Source organism: Anopheles arabiensis, chromosome 3, assembly GCF_016920715.1.
Source record: "Anopheles arabiensis isolate DONGOLA chromosome 3, AaraD3, whole genome shotgun sequence".
NCBI lineage: Eukaryota > Metazoa > Arthropoda > Insecta > Diptera > Culicidae > Anopheles > Anopheles arabiensis.
The window spans coordinates 42070697-42086967 of NC_053518.1; the positions used below are offsets into that span (position 1 = coordinate 42070697).

Here is a 16271-nt window from a genome sequence, read left to right on the forward strand (position 1 = left end):
TCGAGCCCGAGCGTAGCCATGCCACGTGCAGGCGAACCCTGATTTGTTTGTGTGCGTGTGTGGTTCAGTTTCGGAATAGTGAATGAATTTTCGGACATTAAAATACCGCTCGAGGGCTACTCACGCAGAGTGCGGAGTTATTACATGCCGTCAGCTCGAGCAGTGGCTGGTTGGCTTTATATTCACTGTGTTCTGTGCGCTTCGTATGCATCTCCCCTATCCCATCCCTTTCAGCTGTGCAGATTGTGTGTCCATTTATCGTGTTCTTTATCCCGGACGTGTGGCAAATGTCCGTACAACATTGCAAACACGTATTACATACTACATACAAAGGACGGAGAGAGCGAAGCTAAAGACGCCCCGGGGCAACATAATATTATGTGGACAGGCCGGTGATAAAGCATTTTACGTGGTGTGAAACAGTAAAACAAAACAAAATAGAAACTCTGGCAGACGATTAACGGGCTACAACAAATCAAAACACGCAACAGTATCGCGAGCCGTTAGTAAACGACGTTAGTATGTAGACAGAGAGAGAGAGAGAGACAGTGAGTGGAAGAAAGAGAGATAGAGGAAGCAAAAAAAAAAAAACGACGAAAGGTTTTTGTAGTGTGTGTGTGCAAACGTTAGGTAAGGTTATATTATTCAAAATAAAATTTATGGTATGAAAAATAGTAAACAACAGTAGAGTTGTCGTTTACGTCGTTTATTGCCCTTTTATGGGAGGGTGCTCGTTGAAGCCATATTTTAATTGCAGAATATTAATGTTTTGTTTTAAATAACATTTACTAGGAAAAATGGTGATCATTAAATGCATGAATAATAGCCGAAACATTGTCGATCGTAAGCGTTAAATACTTGACTGGACGATTCATTGACGGCAGACCATCCGCTAACGTCGTCCCACAATATACCACAACAAACGGAGGGTGAAAAAGTACAGTATTTCCACCATACCGAGCACACTGAAACCAAGGAAAAATCCGGCCGTACCTCCAATCGATACTGGAGAAAGGAAACAGCATATCAACACACCAGCACAAAAGGTAGGTTCGAGTTACCACTCGAAGAATGGGTCCGGTTTTGTACTCACCCAACAAATCAGTGAAGGTAAACAGTAGCTGCCGGCTGAACCGTACCAAAGGGTAGCGCTTCACAACAATCAGCCCACCGATGCTGCCGATAAGCTTTTGCGTTTGCTTCAGAACCTGTAGGATGGAGGGAAACGGACACGTGAACGGATGGATGCAGCAGCAATGGCAGTTGCACGGTGCAGAGTAAATCCCACCGGAACGTGCTCTTCTGGTGTGAAACGGTTGACACACCGCAATTGCAGCACAATTCGATTAAGAGGGGATTTACTGTTGTAAATCTTAGAAAACGCAATACGATTTCGCCTTCGGTTTCGCAACAAGCAGCCATTACCTGTCTGTGCTCGATGATAACTTTCGAGTCGACACAGTTCTGCTCGCAGTAGCACGGTATACCCTTTTTGTCGTTAATGTCCTGCTTGAACTCGAGGAACAGCTTCTGGTAGCGCGGAAAACACTTTATCAGCTGCTTGTAGTGGCACACTTTCTTTGCTCTTGGTCCTTCTGCAAAAGAGATTATGCAGCAGCGAAAAGGAGCTTCTGTACCAGGGTATGACAAACTTACCAGGATTAGGATAGAAATGAGGAATACATCCACACAGTTTGTACGCCAGCTGAATGCGACACTCTTGCAGACAGATGCCCTTAGTGTAGATGGAATAGTGCGTCAGGTTGGACTCGTAATGAAACCGGCAGCCTCGCTGGGAGATGGTAGTATCCCTGCAGGAAGATAGAGGGCGTTAGTGTGCAACGTATCTAGAGGTAACGCCGTACTGTGCGACGCGCCGCCTACTCTTTAAAGTCCTTCGTGGTGACAATTTCGATAGAAAACGTTTCATACTCATGTGCCTCGTTCGTCAGTGGCTGATACTTTGCGATGTTCAGTGTTTCATAAGGGCTGTGATAAAAGATCTAAATAGAAAAACCGACGCTCGGAAATTATTAGTGACACAGTGTGCCGGTGTGATCGGTTGTGGAATGCTGGTGTTGCTAGCTGCTGTGGTAAGTCCATTACCGTAATCGGTGGCTCAAAGCCAATAAAGCTGTACGTGATGTCGCCGTCGAAAAGGTTCCCGTACCGGACATTGTGCACTGTACGCGTCGAGTAGAAATCGTCCAACGGTAGCTCCCTCCCGGTCAGCAACAAACTGTGGTGGAATTGAAACTGAACTTGTAAAACCGTTTGCCTCGAGAGTCGGCACAACCTCGTCCGCGTTGACCTACCTTGCGGTTAAATTGGACGAGATAAAACTGTTGGTGGTGTAGCAGATACCGTACTCGGTGAGTGTTTGATGGGTGCGTAAGAACTCCAGGTTGCTTTGCGTCCGAACGCGCAGCTCCGTGTCGTCCAGGCGGGTCAGATCGCGGGTAAGATTGTATATAATCTTCATGTAGTTTTCCGGCTGAATCTGAAGTACGTCCAGCAGGCTCTGTGACAAGCGAAGTAAAACAGGTTACTTTTCCATTACAGTAGGCGAGTGATTGGTTTGTGAGAAAAAGGGAACCACTAACGTCCACATTGTCACTGTGCTTGATGTTCTGAAAGTTGATAAAGGTCGAGTTGGCCAACGATTCCAGAAAGTCGAACAGCTCGGCTTGATCTTCCTCTTTAGTGATGCCATTTTTGCTGAAAATTTTTATTTTACATTTATGCTAAAGGTCACACTAGCTAGGAGGAAGATGTACATTAAATCTAACCTGCAATAGTTCAGTAAATATGGTCGATAAATACGTTTAAGCGGACAAATAGTAAGACTCGGCATAGAAGTGTTCCAGTAGTAGTGATCCTTTTCGATCGCAACGACCGTACTCTTGCTCTGATAACGCTCCCAGGACACAAAGCTCAACACGACGGAGAAATAAATAGACACGACAATCAGCACTAACCAGAAGAGTCTGTAAGATGCCCCGTAAAAGTGAAAAATGAACTTGCAAGTTACGTGCCGACCTTTCCGTTACCTTTCCAGAATATGCAGCAACGGTTTACCCAAATAGGCCAACCCATGCACTGCACCTTGCTCGAGAAAGATTAACACAAACGTGCTGATTGATTTGAACAGTCTCAGCAACCAACCGACAGGGCCGTTCGAGTCCGCTTGTCCGATGAACTTTTCCGCCCGTTTTCTACCACTCCGGGCAGATGCGTTTGATTTATGATGGTTCATTGTCTATTTCAACATTCTCTCTTTCCGTTGAAAGGCAATAAATAAAACTGACTGGCATTAGAATTGTGCACTATCGATACCAGGTGGTTGCATTTTGAGTGGCAATAAAAATAGACGATTGCACATGCACACGTTTGCTATTGCTTTTAAAACGTTGCCGCAATTTAGCATCCAGCAACAAGTCCACTACGTGTTAGGTGCTAAGTGCAGCCGTTACTTATTCATTTACACTTGAAACTGCCAGTATTACCTGTATGATAAGCAGGCAATAAGGAAGGGTGGTAGATAAAAGAGCGTTATTTATGGCGTTTGTGTTTTAATTTGAAACACTTATCATATTTTAGTATGCTTTAACTTTGTAAATATTTTTAAACATTCGATGTATTAACATTGATATAATTGAGACAAAAAAAAAACATCTTATTCATATAATCGCACTCAGTTAAACGTACTTTAAGGGTTTTTTAAAAATTTTGTTTCCACGTGTTTGTTTTTGAAATTCATGGAGGCGCCCAGTCGTTGACGATTATTTGATTGTAACATTTTATTTATTTTTTAATATTACTCTACCAGATATCTAGTGGAAATAATACGTGTATAGATGTGATGCATATTTCGTTGTCACATGCTGTAGTTCGTGATTAATGTTTACCTACGGCTAAGTGATGATCCATGTAGAACAATCGAGTCATGTTTGATACGTGATTTTACGCCAACATGCAACATATGGCTTGTTATTGCTTCGTTTCTTTTTTCAGTAACAACTGTTGCTCGATAGGAGAGCAATTTTAAAGGATTAAAATACTTTTATTCAACACATCATCTGAAACACTTCACACATACATACACACAAAGACACGCGAGTATTTTTCCCCTTGCTCTACTTCATCCAGCTCCAGCTTGGTGGAGTTAACAATTATTAGCCCTCCCTAAACAAGAAAGAACATGCCCGTTGGCAATGCAATGTGACTAAACTAAAAGCTGGACGAGTCACACGGATGTGGGCCTGCCTATTCCGAATCATCAACCGGTTGCTTCGGTCGCTTGGACGGACGTCGACGGGAAACCTTCGACGGGCTGTTGGCAGGCTTCGGCTTGGGTGTCGGTGGATTTTCCAGCTCCTCGAGCTGCTTGTCGGTAAGACGATCCTTATACCAGTCGGCACTGGAGACAGAGAAGCAGAGAGAATATACAAGTAGAGGAATATTTATGACAATGTACTGCATTTACTTATATTAAAGCAAACTTCAACTTACCAATCTGGCACCTTTCGGGCCCACTCGCAGTGCTTGGCCACATCGTCGAACGCCTGTCCGAGTTTGCACCCGTTGCGGCGCGGTGTTTCACCGTTGATGCACACGTAGAAGAACTGACAATCGTCCGGATCGGCATAGCGAGGATGCGTAGCTCCCTCGGTTTCGTTCACCTTCGGGCAGGTAAACTTGAACACGTCCTCCGACGAGCAGCCCTTCTTCTGGGCCTCGTCCGGCCAGGTGCAGATGCCGGTGCGTGGATTAAACACCAACCCTTCCGGGCAGGTGATCATGTTGAACATACCGTCCACACAGTAGTAGAACTTATCGCACGCACCAGTCTCGCTGGCAAAATAACCGTTCTGGCGGGGGCAGTGCAGGGACGCTATGGGTGTCTCTGTAACATTTGATAAAGAGACAGCGATTAGTCAAGTTCTGTTTTTTTTCCTCAAACATCTTATAGATTACAGAGGTCATTTTGTTGATGGATTGCACATTTTGCATACTGCATTATTGATCATTTATATCCATTTAGTAGAGAAAATACTAAGAATGGTTAAAATATAGTGTAAAACCCTTCATAACCAGTACCGTATACAACGAGTTTTTCACATAACGAGCGAATGCTCTATAAATACCCCTCGATTAAAACGAGTAACGACTAAAATCTCGCATAACGAGCAATTTTTTCCCCGTTAGGAAATCGTGATCATTCCGAGTGTTTCAATACTAAGAATCGTTAAATATCAAGCTATTTCCAAAAGCTAATTATACACTTCCATAAGTGTGGAGGAAAAGCTTAAGAGAGGTGACACATTAACACCAACTGCCGGTCCAAAACTCATAAATTCATACAAAAAACGAAAACCAGCCGCTGCGCTTATAGACAGATGGGGTAAGTGATTTAAATTGCTCTATTTCCTTCCTTTTTATTTGACAATATTGGAGGCTCTCTTTGGCTTCGGCCGCGAAAGTGGGTAGGACGTGAGTTTTAGTGTGTTTTTGCATACATTCTTGATCTACTTGCTTATGAAGGCGAGCATTTCGATACTAAGAATTGATAAGAGAATTACTGTTGATAATTGAAGGTATTCCGTATAGTTTTGATGCATGTAATCCCTATATAACTGCACTTTTCTTCACCTGGAACCAATTATTTCACTTTTCATACAAATTGTATGAAAAAGAGACTGCTGCATAACGAGTTTTTCGCATAACCAGTGAGTCAGTGGAACGGATTAAACACGTTATGAGGGGTTCCACTTCCATAGATTTCTGGTTACTTTTGTCTACATTCTTGACAGTTAGTTTAAGAATACATTAATATCTTGCATAAATTAGCTTTTTTTATACATTTTATCATACAATTATCATACTTTCTGGGCTCTTTGTGCGAAGAAACAGCACATACATTACTTGCTCTTGTTATGCCACATTTTAAGAAAGTGTGCCAAACGTCTTAGATTAATCATGATAGCCTATGAAATAGTAAACTGTTGCTGTTTCAAATTAAGTAGTTTTAATGGTTGAAATTCGCTCTGAATCATTGGACGAATGAAAAATTCGCATTATTGTCCTTGAAGTACAGTTTTTTTCCAATTTCTGGTGTCACGATTCCAGACTTTATAAATTCCAATTCTACCAACAAGTGATCTCTTTCATTCCAAATTGAGTACCCTTTTCCCTGTCCCCCTTTACTACTCACGGAGCTTCGGGCGTTTGCTGCAGTCAATGTTGAAGGGCAGATCGCACTTCTCCTGATCGGAGTCGTAATCGTTGAACACCATACCGTCCGGGCACAGTTTCTCCGTAATCTGTCCATCGCGGCACTGGTAGTACTTGTCACACTGTTCCGCATCTGCAAAGTATCCGTTCGGCTCAGGACAATTTTCCGACAGCTCCGGATCAATCTCGTCCGAGGCGGACGCCTGTACCGGGCCCTGCTGACGCACTGGGCTGCGGACTGGTGCGTCGGACGCGGCAGGCTCACGGTTGCGTACCGCGGGGCCACTGCCCGGTGTTCGCCGGTTTAGCTCATACTGCCTTCGGAGCTGCGTCTGGGCAGTGGAGAGTCCTGCAAGAACGAGAAGAACATTAATAATTATCTTAATATAATGTAAAAAATTAAAAGAAAGAATATAGTCCACAAGTTTCACAGTCGTACATCTTAATTTAGTCCCATCACAACACGAAAGATGCACTATCGATCGCTGTCCCCTTCGATTCGAGCTGGCCATAAATTATGCATGTTTTATCCCCGTCCGGCGATACAGTCAAGTTTGCAAAACGAAGCCATCACTCAATGCCACCTGGGCGGGGGGTGCTGCAAGTACTGCTAAAAATATGATCCCGTCCTGCTACTGATCAACGATCGACGGTGCTCCAGAGTTGGCCGTACTCCAGCGCGACCCGTCTAGAGCGGTGGATGCAACGTGTTGACAGGAACGTGTTGCAGCGGGGTGAATAATTAAACGATGTTTACCCCGCTTTTTCCGTTTTTTGCTGCCGCTGCTGGTGCTGCTGCTGCTTACAAAATTTCACTTTCAATTAGTAGCAAAACCGTCGGCAATGCAATGCGACAGAGCACACAAGGGGGGGAGGGGGGGGGGGGGATGGGTACGGTAAATGATTTTCACATGCCTGCTAAACTTAGCGGCAAGCGACCGTCGTGGTACCCCCCGAAGGGCCTCTGCCACTGTGTGCCCGTTCTGGACGTTGGCAAAAATAAATATCAAGGTCTTGGAGGAGGCAGCGGCAGCGATGTGTTCCGACGGTTTTTTTGTGTTCCAACGGTAGCCAACGGTGCTGGTTTGCAATTATGTGCTGACCGTGCTCGGAAGTGGTTCGAAAAACGCGTGCATGCGGAGTGCACTGCCTTCGTTTGTCTGTCTGTCTTCGGGAACGAGTAGAGGTAAAGGTGCATTGTTTAAAGTGTTTAAAATGTTTCAAGTGTTTTAAATGTTTTTGGTAAAGGTGAAGTAATATTTTAAAAATTGTTACTTTTTCATTTAATAGCTTTGGATTTTAAAATAAAGTTTGTCTAGCTTTAATGAGCGTTTTACGTACTTGTTGCAATGCACAAGACCATTAAAATCCTTCTCTTATAATAATCTTATAACTGTTCTTTTTTGTAGGAATTTTAACGGACAATCGTTAAAATTCCTACAAAAAAAGAACAGTTTTTTTACATCCTATTGTTTGGACGCTTCTTAAAACATCGTATGGAGCGTGATGAATTGTAGCCTTCTGTTTACTTTTTTATGCGCACTACGAATGCACCGTGAAAAATGCAGCTAATTAGAATTCCTGCTTGGCGTGCGCGTCTGTGTGTGTGTGTGTGCCCATGTGTAGCTGTGTTTTGTCGTCTCGTTTTTCACTCTCCACAGTCAGCGTTGTCTCGCCGAACAAAAATCGATAAAACGTGATGTGAAGAAGGAGAAAGAACGGGAAGGTTAACCAGTACGTTGATGGACCGTTGATGCGAGATGAGTTGTCTTCCTTGAATGACGAGCGATGCATCATTTTTTGTTGTTGTCAACATTTTATCATCCAGGGAACATCAGCCACTGTCCTTCTTCTCCTCCGTTCGCCCCAATAATTGACCTCAATCGCAGAATTGAGCAACAGTAGCTCTGTGTTTTTTTTTTTTTTATTTTAAAGTTACAATGCGTTGACCATGATCTTTACATCGATTTGCAATTGTTGAGCTGATACAAAGTGTCTTGCATGTTAATCGTTGCGAATTATTTTTTTGGGTGGAGAATACTGTAGAGGAACCCGTGTCTGTTTAATTCTCACAATTATACACGCCGTTGTTGGCAGAGCTCATGTCAATTATCATTCCTTTGCGTCACATGTTTGATAGTTACAAAAAAAAAAAAAAAATGGAGTAGCAAATTTCCAGGTGATAAAGTTAAATGGCGGGGCAGCGCGTGCACTTATCTATGTAAACGTGTTGAACACGATTGATCGGTCCAGTTGGAAGCCTTCTTTAAGCATCGATCAAGCGGAAAGGTTCTCACAGATAAAGCTCCACCCCATAGCAGAATGTGAGGCATCTAAGCAGGCTGTTACCATCTCCCTTCTTTAAAAAAAGACCAAGATCGGCCCATCGCGATCAACCACGTCGCTACGAACCACTTTTTGTTTGTGACCGGTTTTCGAAACTGATCGATTCTCTACCGGTTTTGACGGGGGTTTTTTTTTGGGCAAGATTAGGTGGATTTATTAATATTGGGTGTTTCCATGTTGTAAAACGACCAGTTTTTGGCTTCTTTTCTAGAGTTAATCTGTATCCAAACGCACCGTTTAGAAAAGCTGGTGCGTTCGCCTTAATGATGAGATTGCAGTATTTTACTACTGGTCGGCTTGTTTAATCAATGTCAATGCTGTCGTTCAGTACAGTTGCGTAAGCAGCTGTATCAACGGAGGGAAAAAAGAGGGAAGCGAAACCACTCTGTCTACGAGTGTGGTAACTATCCGTCTGGGAGAGATACATTTTCTTTTATTATGTTTGAAGCACAAACAATTCCGCCAATACATTCACGGGGCACAGGGCCCAGTTCAAAGATTAGCGCTTAAATAGTGTGGAGCACGCTTTGCCATTCTTCTGTTTTGCCTCGCCGGTACAAAAGCAATACCTGATGATACTGCTGTCGAATGAATCTGCCCCCGTGCACTCGATGCCAATTTTATTCGAATTTAATCAGCCCAAAAATAGATTTGACTGCCAAGGGTGCAAGATGGGTTGATGTTACGGGCGCGATTTGCGCGGGCAATGATGGTCACAAGCGAAAAAAAAACGAGAGCGAGAAAAAACGAAGGGGACACGCTGTTTGATCAGTGAAATGAGCGCAGACAGCAAATAACTGTACGCTCACGTGTGTGAGAATCTATGAAAGCAAACAAATCAGAAAATGCGGTACCTAAAAGAGCGCGTGTGTGTGTGAAGGGACAGGCAATAGACGCAGCGGAAGGCTTACGAGCGGCGATCGTTTATCGGTGACAGTGACCTTGTGATTAGCAGCCACGCGTGTCGCTATATATTGAATAAATAACGCATTAAAAACCAGAATCAGCAATCCTATATATTTTTAGTGTGTGTGTGTGTGGCTCCGATAACGTCACAGTGGCGAAACTATTCTAGGAATTTACCCCCGGAACATCGTCGAATGGAATGGTTGGGTACGCAAGCAAGTTTATTACTCCCGGGCGGGAGTGGTGTTTCAAAATTCAGCTATTGCTTGCAGGTATACCGGTATAGAGACGTTCTAGCTTATTGCTGGTATTGAAGGGTTTTTTTTAAACATTAATAAAAAAACCCCGTCAATCTCTTGCCTAAAAAAGGTCCTTTGTTAGGTCCGGTTTTGAAAGGATCTTTGGAACATCAAGGAGGCACATTAACACAGGACACCCGTTGCGGTACCCCGTTGCGTGTATGACGCTGGATCTGAACATTTCATTTATGCAACACATTTTGTGGACTACATGTGACACATTAAAAGCATTAGCCGCAGGGGTTTGTAACGCAAAAAGGACCAGTGACCCTGAAATGGGAATCCGGGGATTTCTTTGTCTCCCTTTGGCATGGAATGGGAATGAAATGTAGTACCTCAGTTCAATTATCGGCGCAATACTTGTTAGCAGAAATAAATGCAAGGATTTGGAATGAATGGTTTGTTGCTTCAAGTACCATCTGGCAGAGTACCGACGTCCCGAGCTTGGCACACGCGCAACCTTGTTCCCTTGGATCGGTCGGTTAGAAACTGGGGTTGTAAAGCGATACGCAAATATTGGTTCCAGGTAAATAGGGGGAAAAAATCAACAATTGGAACCGTTCACTCCAGTATACCCCTTTTTAATGGGGTTAGGAGGGAAAAGAATCGTATCACGTTCGTATAAAAAATAAATTTTTGAATGATTTATTTTTACTGAAACACATATACGAATTGTAGGGTTTTCCAGGAGTTCTCATAGCTGTGGAACACTTTATTGACTCTTTCTTGCGTGAAATGAACTAAATGTAACGGGAAGAGGACTTTATAGCACCCTTATTGGATGTTTTTGGAAATCCAGTAGGAATTTCCACGGAGCCTGTCCGAAAAGGTTGCCATAGAGTCCAATTTCCAACATATGAAGTTCACTTCACATATGGAAGAGTTAACGAAGTGTCCCACAATTATGAGAATCACTGGAAAACCCTGTATTGGCGTTGTAGTTTTCTCATGAACAAAATGCTAATAATTGCCTCCAGTTTACCATTATAAACTATGAAAATGTGCTGGGACGGTTAAGCGTTGTTTTTGAAGTAAACGCATTTTCCACCCCTAAGCATAGCAACAGCAATCTCCGCCTGCTTCTCTCCCACCAGAACATAAAAACGGCAGGAGAGCAAAACTCTCTCGCTGCAACTGAAACAACAACAAAACCTTCAAACACACGTTGTGCGAGATCGAATTCGTGGTGAGCGAGAGAGATAGAGAAAGAGAGAAAGAGAGAGCGCTTCCGTTGCTCACCGTTGCTGGGCGCTAGTTAGTAGTAATCAGTCGGTTTTTTGGTCGACTTTTCAGATATGACCGACCCGTTTGTTTAATGCATACCGCGTGGACCGCGCGCCGCAAGGATCTACCGAATGTCGACCGTCGAGCCGTGTTGCGTATGGGCGCGTGTGTGCTTCTACGCACACATCTACGCACCATCTAGCCCACCAGCCAGCCAGCTCGCAACCATGTGCGATGATGTGCATTGAGACGGCCGTTTGAGGGGTGGATGTAACGGGCCCCGGGGTTGGCCCGAAGGGTAGGCAGTGGGGGGGTCGCGGTTCGAGCTCGAACAGAAAGCCGAGAAGACGATGCCCGTGAAACACGGCGGCGGACGACATCTTCGGTGCTTCGCGCGCGCTTTGTCAGATACGAACGTTGCGCCGTGCTGGTCGTGTGTGCTCTTGCTTGTCTGCGTTCCGCTGCGTCGTGTCACTTTGATGCTGTGAGTGTGTTTTTCTTCGCTTTTGCTTGGCGTTCTCTCCCTCACTCTTTGGGGCTGGTTTTACGTTCAGTCCAGTTGTATCAGTGAATAGAAAGTCCGAAGACCAATTAGCGGACGTTTAGAAGGTAATCCGTGTGAGTGTATGTGGCGGGTTGCGATTGTAAGTGTTGGAAGACTTCAATACGGTTTCTAATGCTTTGTGCGGCTGTTATCCTTTTATGAGCGTCTTGTGTGTGACTGTGTGTGTCTGTATCGCATAAAAGAGAGGCTCATCTTTACCAGTAACAAACTGGGCAAACGTGCCTGTGTGTGCGAGTGTGTGATAAGAGTCTTTAGAAGGATTCCGTCCTCCGGTAGAGTCGCGAGGGAAGAAACAACAGAGCAGCTCATTAGTACGATTTGTTGACACAGGAAAGTGTTTCCACTGCCACCCCCTTTGGCCGTGCCCCTTCTACGTTGTCGATGCCTTTCCCCTTTGCTCTTGTGTGTCGGTGAGTGTGTGTGTGTGAGCCTCTCCCACTCTTAGTGCATTACGCGAGGCCATCGACACCGCCGGAGATATCTGCCGTGCCATAAAACTTCTAATAATGTAACGTTTCAGTATAGCTGTTACTGCTCTCTGGCGGCCGGATCTAATGGTCCGTAAATTAACCGACCATCGGCCCACAACGACGTGCCCAAGTACAACGCGAGCCGATCTAATGTACGCGTGCACGATCTAATCAGCACTGTCCCTTGATGATGGTGTGACAAGATTACAATAGCGTAACAAAAGGAAATCACGGCGGAAATCAACCAGCGCTGACGGTCATCGCCGACCCGGCCTGTTTAGCGCACTCCTGGGGAGGGGAAAGCTGGGCAAGCTGCCTGCCCGAATTAACAGCCTGTCAATGCATATATACTAGCGCCTGTGATGGTTGTGATAATAACACTGAAGTGTGATAGAAGAGAGTAATGCTGACTTAGTGTTTGTGTGTTGTGTTGTGTATAGAACGGCACGAAACGAATGTGACCGGCACCGGGTGTAAGGTTTTTGCCGCCACCATATTAAGCATAAGTGGGATCAGCCTGACAGTGTTATTGTTCGGTCGTTTATGGTTTAATGCACTTGGGGGGAAACGTGTCTGTTGGGTGATTGATGCCTTAGGATGGGTGGACACGCGGTCCAGAGTGCTACTTGATGTACGGACTTTACAACACACAAAAACAGCGACGCTTCTGCGAACGTTCCACCACTATGTGTAAAGATTCCGTTTCTTATTGGACGCAATCTCGCCGGAACTAGCGTCTTTTGCCTCGCTCAGCTGGAGGGTTCTTATCCTTTAATGGGACAATGGTGTATACATGTTACTGACTACCGTGTGGCACACGATTGTTGGCGAGGATGCCGATGAGTACGATGATGATGATGATGATGGCGAAGATGACGATGATGGTGAGATTCTGGTGAGCTATTGCGCATGAGCGTACCTTTCGGATGAAAACGAGAGTGGCACTTTGTCATCTGCCTTGACCGACGGTCGACGGTCATCCTCGTTTTGCAGTCGTGTGGTAGTTTTGCCTTTGCCAAAAGAGCTAGTCTTTCCCAAATCTTGTGACATCCTGTATCGGAGCAAAGGATACTACCGAGTCCGACCAAAGGGTCGAGTTCTATCCTTTGCAAGGCATCAGAAATCTCGCCGTAGTTTGGTAGTGCGTTACAAAGTAACTTAGTGCCTACACCATCACATACACGCTTCACAACATCAGAAAGCAGCTACATATGTGTGTATGTGCGCCTATGTGTTAGTGTAGGATGACTTCCTGTGTTGCGAGTGTGAGTGAGAGTGACGCATACCCACGCCGACGTTAGTATCGAGCAATAGGGAGGAGGAAAATAAAGGCTCGTCTCGGCGGGTTTTGATGTAAAATTCAACAGGTTGAATTGGTTTCGAGCCTCCAAACATTGAGGTGCTGAAGTGTGTCAGAGAGAGCGAGAGAGGGAGATAGTGAGCGAGAGAAAAGCGCGTGTGTGTGCTTGAATATTTACTGATTGATGTGTTTGTTGTTTCGTAGAGGGGCAATCAACTGCACTGCATGTTTTCATCCTCAAACGTCCTTGAAAAGGAACTACGTAAAGCAAGTGCAGAAATGTTTTATTTTAAACAAAATTGAATCCACCCAAATAAGGGACTGAATCCACCGTTCTCTCCACCAAGTGTTGTAGGCCTCTGACTGCAGTGAGTTAGGATAGGTCGTTAAATATTAATGCGCACCGTGGCAACGTTCATTCCCAAGGATAGTTGTGTGCGACAATCGATTAAATGCGCACAGGAATCGCAGGAGGAGCAACAGGAGTTTTCCTCCTCGGCAGGGCGTGCGGGTAGGAATGGAGTGTTCTTTCCAATTTCCGCTGTGTTCCACTGACCTAGTGATACAGTTCTGTCCGCACATCAGATTGGGCAAAATACAGACAGCGACAGGCGCTGTCTTCCGCTTCCGACAGGCGACTTGCGCTCGAAGCGGAAAATGGCAGGAAAATGGATTGGAAGGAAATTGGACTACATAGCTTTTTTTTGTAACGAGTTTTGCAGACTTTGTTCTGCCTTTGCACGCCTTTTGTATGGTCCATTGATGAAAGACATGAACACGAACGAAATGAAGATTGAATTAAGTATCTTCTTTTTTGCTGTCGTCAACTACAGCTCAATGGCGCTTGGGTAGCAGCAAACACAGTAGCCACCATTGTAATCGATACGTTAATCTACCCCAAGACAACGAGCCACGGAAGGCAACAGGTTAAACACGAGAGCTTTCGTACTAGGGAAGGGAGTGGACTCTATTTTAAGGAGGGGCAGAGAAGTAACCCTGACATTAAGGGTGATAATTAATGATATTGGTGTTCCGTGAAGCTGTTTCCAACTATTTTCCAACGTTTGCTAATATGTTACGGTTACTATTTTCGTCTCTACTTTATACAGATTGTGCCAACACTGACTAGCGTTGCGACAGGTTCGGTTTGAATATTCAAACATTGCTCCAGAAAGCGCTGCCAACGGTTACGCAGAATATTCCATCACTATCACAACAGCGGCGTAACGGGGCACCTTCAGATCTCCACTACCAGCACGGGAGCAGCGGGCAGACCACGGTGGCGGTGTGCGCGCACGAAAGTTTAATCAGCTGCCGTGCCGCGTGAAGCCGCGTGAAGCCATGCTATTTTGTTCGCTCCACTTGCCCATAGTGTACTACGGAACGGTGGGACGGTACACTTCCTCGACGGCGCTGCCGGGCCCGAAGCGGGCGATGAAGCGGGCGGTGGCAGAGCAGTGAAGATGATACCGACTAGGCGATACAGGCGCCAGCAGCAGCAGCAGCAGCAGCAGCAGCAGCAGCATATCGATAATCAGCTCTCCGTACCAATCGTGACGTGAGTGCTCAGAATTTGGTACGATCGAGGGAAAAGTGTGTGTGCGTGATCAACGGTGGGCTGGTGTGGCACTGTCCAGTGGGGGAAGTCAGTGAGGAGCGTGCATCCAGTTCGTACAGCACGTGCTGCTGCGTTTGTGCATTGTGCGCGAGTGTGATATGAGAGTGGTCGACTGCACAGATTCTGAGCGCATGGGAGAGTGATTGTTTGCGCTGTGAGTGAGTGCGCTGAGTGAGAGCGTGTGAAGTGAGCTAGGAGGGAACGGTTCTGCTCGCGGCAGTAGCAACCGCGCGTCAGTCGCGTTTCGAAAGTGACCCTAACCGGAAGTGTCCGCCCCGCACGACGAGCAACGGAGGCGATGGCAGCCCTTAAGGAGCTCCATCTGCCGGCGCGCAACGGTGGCGACAAAACAGCGACAGTGCCGATCGATCCGGCCAATGGGTATCTGCTAAGGACAGACGTCGAGGAGGGCGGCACGGTGGTCGGTGGTACCGGGGGTGGCGGGTCAGGCGGGCCGCTCGGTGCAGGTGATATTGAAGCTTCCGGACCGCTGCTGCTGCGGCCGACCGATCGGGGGTCGGCAGCACCGGTCCCGGTGGTAGTGAACTTCGGTGGGCCCGGTATGGCCACCAAAACGAGCACGCTCGCTGCCGTTGACCGGCAGGGAAGTCGTGGCAGTGGCAGTGGTGGCGGCAATGGAAAGAACCCGCGCAGCATAACGCCCGGGCGGGGCTTGGTAGGGGCGCGCCTGTCGGCCGCCTTTGCCCGCCCGACCGTGCTCGGCGGGACGATGCTGCTGGTGGGCATCGCAGTAGGCATCCTGCTGGTGTACCTGGTCGGGCGCTACCGGCAGCTGGATGGGAAATCCGGTTGCAGTGCGGATCCGTTCGCCCCGGGCTGCCCGGACGTGACGGACGAGTCCCGGAGGAGCAGTAACATTTGCCTGACGGACGAGTGTGTTAGGACAGGTGAGTGGTGCTGTGGGGTGTGGGAAGCGGAGCACGTTTTGTGATGGACGGGAAGATAAATTAAGGTCACTGCACGGGGACGAACAGTGCATCGTGTGCAGCTGCATGGTGTAACTGATGCGTCACGCCGGTGGCTGAGGGTTTGCAGTTTGTGCCCGGATGTGCCGTTGAACAAGTCATTAATCACATCCCGCCGTACACGGTTGGCGCTAGAGAGGTGCTTCCTGCAAGCCACTGCAAGGTTCAGGCTCGAGTGCACTCGGGCACACCTACTTTGCCAACGCCGCCTGCTTCCAGCGAACCGATGGTTGGCTGGAAGATGTTGCAATAAGCAAGCGGCAGAGTGGAAAATTAGTTGCATAATTTAATCGTTTGCTGATGGAATTAGTAGGTCCTGCTGT

General features: G+C 46.4%; 3 protein-coding genes across 9 annotated transcripts in view; 1 reads left to right on the top strand and 2 right to left on the bottom strand.

The window, feature by feature from the left end:
* Positions 1-861: 861 nt before the first annotated feature.
* On the bottom strand, positions 862-3327 carry LOC120905200 (sodium channel protein Nach). 2 transcript variants are annotated; one of them, XM_040316079.1, is made up of 10 exons: positions 3051-3318; positions 2790-2987; positions 2604-2718; positions 2316-2521; positions 2107-2239; positions 1885-2003; positions 1657-1811; positions 1426-1595; positions 1094-1208; positions 862-1005 (listed from the first exon to the last, which is right to left on the bottom strand). In XM_040316079.1, the coding sequence occupies exons 1-10, from the start codon at positions 3254-3256 to the stop codon at positions 893-895; spliced, it is 1530 nt and encodes a 509-aa protein (XP_040172013.1). In that variant the 5' UTR covers positions 3257-3318; the 3' UTR covers positions 862-892. The 2 variants fall into 2 exon arrangements, with proteins under 2 accessions (XP_040172013.1, XP_040172012.1); XM_040316078.1 differs by having other exon boundaries at positions 890-1005; positions 1094-1595; positions 3051-3327.
* The window catches only part of LOC120905199 (neprilysin-1), an 18412-nt gene continuing 3073 nt past the window's right edge, over positions 933-16271 (top strand). Inside the window, exons 1-2 of one of the 6 annotated variants that reach the window (XM_040316071.1) lie at positions 933-1046; positions 14454-15870. In XM_040316071.1, the coding sequence (XP_040172005.1) occupies positions 15261-15870 (610 nt within the window). In that variant the 5' untranslated portion in view covers positions 933-1046; positions 14454-15260. The other 5 variants (XM_040316073.1, XM_040316076.1, XM_040316075.1 and 2 more) reach the window with 5 other exon arrangements.
* Positions 4043-16271, bottom strand: part of LOC120905202 (protein obstructor-E) — an 18349-nt gene continuing 6120 nt past the window's right edge. The window contains exons 2-4 of the mRNA XM_040316081.1: positions 6215-6583; positions 4513-4906; positions 4043-4420 (exon numbers count right to left, since the gene is read on the bottom strand). Of these exons, the coding sequence (XP_040172015.1) occupies positions 4267-4420; positions 4513-4906; positions 6215-6583 (917 nt within the window). The 3' untranslated portion in view covers positions 4043-4266. The remainder of the gene's footprint in view (positions 4421-4512; positions 4907-6214; positions 6584-16271) is intronic.

Bases quoted from the DNA above. Each gene is read 5' to 3' on its own strand.
- LOC120905200 (XM_040316078.1), bottom strand. From the start codon at position 3,256: ATGAACCATCATAAATCAAACGCATCTGCCCGGAGTGGTAGAAAACGG. The intron at 2,719-2,789 runs GTTAGATTTAAT...AAAAATTTTCAG, and splicing joins TATTTACTGAACTATTGCAG to CAAAAATGGCATCACTAAAG. The intron at 2,004-2,106 runs GTAATGGACTTA...TTTTCTATTTAG, and splicing joins GCTTTGAGCCACCGATTACG to ATCTTTTATCACAGCCCTTA.